This window comes from Pteropus vampyrus, unplaced genomic scaffold, assembly GCF_000151845.1.
Source record: "Pteropus vampyrus isolate Shadow unplaced genomic scaffold, Pvam_2.0 Scaffold35, whole genome shotgun sequence".
NCBI lineage: Eukaryota > Metazoa > Chordata > Mammalia > Chiroptera > Pteropodidae > Pteropus > Pteropus vampyrus.
The window spans coordinates 2769978-2774042 of record NW_011888816.1 but is presented as its reverse complement, the minus strand read 5'-3'; the positions used below and the strand labels follow the sequence as shown (position 1 = coordinate 2774042).

The 4065-nt window shown below is 60.3% G+C and overlaps 1 protein-coding gene across 1 annotated transcript in view; it reads right to left on the bottom strand.

Moving 5' to 3' along the window:
• Positions 1–682: 682 nt before the first annotated feature.
• CCDC13 (coiled-coil domain containing 13) overlaps positions 683–4065 on the bottom strand; it is a 46239-nt gene continuing 42856 nt past the window's right edge. Inside the window, exons 15-17 of the mRNA XM_023529029.1 lie at positions 3788–4015; positions 1431–1545; positions 683–842 (exon numbers count right to left, since the gene is read on the bottom strand). Coding sequence (XP_023384797.1) covers positions 683–842; positions 1431–1545; positions 3788–4015 — 503 coding nt within the window. The remainder of the gene's footprint in view (positions 843–1430; positions 1546–3787; positions 4016–4065) is intronic.

Below are 4065 nucleotides of genomic sequence, written 5' to 3'. Positions count from 1 at the left end.
GCTCAGCTTCCTTCTGTGAGCCTCAGTTTCCTCATCTGTAATATAGGGTGACAACCCCCTGGGTTACTAGAGGACTAGATGGGGTGAGGTCTCTACAGTAGATGCTCACTTACTGGGAGCTGCAGTGATTATAAAAAGAATCATTATTATTACAAGTCCGAGGGTCTGCATCTAAGGAAGAGCGCTGAGGCGTGGACCGACAGGTGGCTGAGAGTGTGGTGCCCCAAGTCTGCAGAGGGTGCGGATGGCCTTGGATGGAGCCATGAGGCCGAGAGAGGTATAGGGACGGGGTGGGGCTGGGTGGCCTGGAGGGTGCTCCCAGCCCCGAGCACGAGGGCTCTCCTGTGTATACGGAGCCACGTGGGCATGCAGGGGCCCCTTGGGCCCTAGGACAAGGGCGATAAGCACCTGCCCAGTGGACGCATCTGTCCACAACCGGCCTGTTGTCCCAGAGCTCTTGCTGGCCCTTCCCTGTCGCAGCCACATCTGCCCGGGGCTCCTCCCTTTCCCTCCTGGCCTGATATGTTGGCTCTGTCACCCTCGGGGGGCCTCTTCCAGGAGAAGGGGCCGAGCTGGCCGCTCCCGCTTGGCTTCCGGGAGCAGGTAGCATCCTTCGACAGAGGCTTGTCCTTTTAGGGCCTGAGGTTGCCCCGTGTGGCCAGGGTGACACGGGGCCATCGTCCTAGTGCTTGTCCGCCTTCTGCTGCCGCAGGGCCTGCAGGAAGACCCCTTTCACCTGGCCCAGGGTCTCGTGGTACATACGGAAGTCCTCCTCCTTTCCCCGCAGGGCGCTGGCCAGGGCAGCCTTCAGCATTTCATTCTCCTCCACCTGGATGGCCAGCCTGGACCGCATGGAGAGAGGGCTCAGTGCGGCCCGAGCTGGCGCATGTGTGTACACCTGTACCAAGGACCCTGTGTGTGTGTGGGATGGGGGGGGGGGGGGGGGGGGTGGGGAGCGCTGACAGCGCGGCTGCTCTTCAGGCTCAGGGTTCTCTCTGGCCTGTCCCCTCCTCCCACAGACCTTTGGGGGAATACCATGTGGGATTCCTCTCCGGGCCGGCCCACAGCCCTGCGGCTGGCACCTGTTTGCTCCCCAAATGTTGGCCGCCTCAAGGATGGCACAAGGAGTGGTTCCCCTCCTTCCTGCCCCATCACTGCATTTGACCTTAAAAGATTTAACCGAGTGAGAAAAGTGGATTCCGCAACCCATGCTTAATAAAACTTCTCTTGGGACTTAGGGGTCATCAGTCATGGCTAAGTTTCTCTGCCCCCTGGTGGCCAGAGGCTGAATTGCAGGCCTACAACCCATGACGGAGAAAGATCAGCCTTCTTGGCAAACAGAAGTCAATGGTGGTGGACATCATCCTTTTGCCCATCAAAGCACCTCTACCCAGACAACGCCACCCTCAGGAAGACGGGGCCGGGAGCACCTGGTGGTCAGCTCCTCCATCTGGGACTCCACGGGCACGCTGGAGAGCTGGGCGACAGACGGGTCCTTCCTCTCGCTCTCATTCGGTTTGTGCCTGGTGTTAGAGGTGGGCAGACCTGTGGGGCAGCAGTGGCCACTTTCTGTGACGAAGCCATGGCCCTGTGTTTTCACTCTCCTTCTCCTCCCCCCAGCTGCCCACTTCCTGCTTTTCCACGCGTTGAAACATTATACCTCCTTCAAGGTGCAGGACAAGGGCTGCCGCCCTCCAGAAGCCCTCCATGATGTCTGCTCTGCATTCCCCGGGACCCTGGCTTTGGCCTCTGCCGTAGCACTGACTTTGGACCAGGGTAGTTCCTCTTGTTACTCCCTCCATCTTTGTACCTCATGAGTTTCTGGAAGGTAGCTGGGCCTGAGGTCTGGCCTTAGGTTGAGCCTGAGTCTAGGCTGTCACTTTATCTGATGCCCTCCCTCCAGGCCCTCCCTCCAGTCCCTCTTTCAGACATACCTACAGAGGGTCCAGGGTGGCTGGGGCCAGGGACCACAGAATGCTCAAAAAAAGATATCAAAGCCCAGCTGGCGGAGAACTTGGGCGCGATCACAGCATCAGAAGAACTCCACGGAAGAGCCCCTCAGAAGTGATGTAGCCCGGGGGAAATCACCTGGCATCAGCAGGCCTGGCTCTCACTCCCTCCTGTGTGGCCTCAGGTAAATCATCCACCTCTCTGAGTTCTGAGGATGATAGTTCTTGCTTCTGGAACTTTTTGAGACCTGGGTGAATTCACACGTAGCCCTCAAGACCCTGCGTGTTTGGACCACCTCCTCGGCACCCCGTGACTTCTCTGACCTCACGTCACATTTCTGTCCCTCACTACTCTCCAGCTCCGCCGCCTCCCTGCTCTTCCTCCGAGCCTCCGGCCAAGCTCCCGGAGCGATGCCTTGGCACATCCTCTTCCTTCGTGCTTCCGTGCCCCATCCCCCACTGCCACCACCTCTGCTCAGATGTCAACGCGTCGGCCGGCGAGGTCTTCACTGGTCACCCTATAGAAAACAGCTGCTCTCTCAGACAGCTTGCCCCTTCCTCCGCTTCAAGCCAGAGCACCTGCCTCCATCTGACCTATCACGTCTTTTCCTGGTTTATTTATATGTCATCTCTCTTCCCCGCTGGAGTGGAACTGCCACGAGGGACCACATTCCAGAATCGGGTCCTCCTCATTTTACAGATTGCGGGGGGTGGGGGTGCGCTATGCTTCTCAGAGGAGTATTGCTCTGCCCATGTCCCAGGCCAGCAGGTGGCAGAGGCCACATGGGCACTTTTGGGCAGTCGCTCCTCACTGTCCAGGCAGGATCAAGGTGGTTTTTCCCACCATGGCTTAGCCCTCCCCGGTGAGGAGCCTGGCTGCTGGCCAGGAGGTGAGCCCAAGGCCAGGAGACACCACATCCCGAGGGGACCTGCTCCTGACAGTCAGCAGGGCTACGCCCCAGGACCTTCCTCAACTCAGCCCCTCAGCAGAGCCTGGAAGGCCCCTCGAGTCCTGGGCCCTGCTGGTGAGAAAAGGCAGACGAGCACAGTTCCGCCTTTGTGTCTCTCTTCTGAAACGTTCTTATCTCATCTGGGCTGGGAACAAAAGTCCGAGTGTCCTTTGCTGGAGAAGAGATCGGGGGAGGCCTGGGGCGTTGAGAGGCAGGGCAGTGGGGACAGCACCTCCACCCCAGGGTCTTGTGGGGGTTGGGATGGGGATGTCAGACACTGGAGAGGCTTCCTCCCTGGGAGTCGGCCACCCCGGAAATGGCTTCTGGCTCTGGCAGTCTGTACCCCTAGCTTGCCCGAGCCCCACAAGATGCTAACACGGCTGGTCTGGAGACCAAACCTTGAGCACCACGGTGTTGGAGCAACAGACCTTTAGTTTTGGACAAGTAAAGCTCCCTCCAGAGCTGGGCATGGTCATACGACTGGGGTCGGCCCAGGGGAGGAAAGCAACTTTAGGGTCATTTCCTCAAAAGGCGAGGAGCAGGGTGTCCCCTGCCCTTCTGCCCTTCCTACTGCTGGTGGGGAAGCTGAAGCAGCCACCTTAGACTGGCTTAGGTGGCCAAAGGCATTCAGCGAGGGCACTGCCACCTTACACGAAGGGCCTGGGCCACCGGGCCACCGGGGCCTATGCTGCTCTGGGACTCCTGGGTCTGACAAGGAGGCCAGGAGAGGACGCGCAGCAGCAGGGGCCAGCAGAGCCCCACCTGGAAGGAGGCCTCTGCTTCCCACCTTTCCCTCTCAAGGCGGAAGGGGTACTGCCGATCGGCGCCTCCACGAGCCACAAGGCCCCTCCCCGCAGCAGCCACCGGGGCCCCTGGTCCAGCCTTTACCTGCTTTGCTCCTGGAAGCTGCCCTCTGAGAGGCCGGCGTCCTCCCCGGCTCCAGGCGCATCTTCTCCAGATGTTGCTCTAGCACCACAGCGCGCAGCCGCTCCTCCTGCAGCTTCCTCTCTGACTCCAGGAGCCTGCCGTTGCCGTCCTCCACCCTGGCGGGGACGGAAGAAGGGCTGCCACACTGCCCGGCAGGCAGGGGCGGCCCCCAGCGCACCTGCTCGGGCTCTCAAAGAGGTGGGCACGCCTTACACTGGCGGTGGTGGGACTTGTTCTTC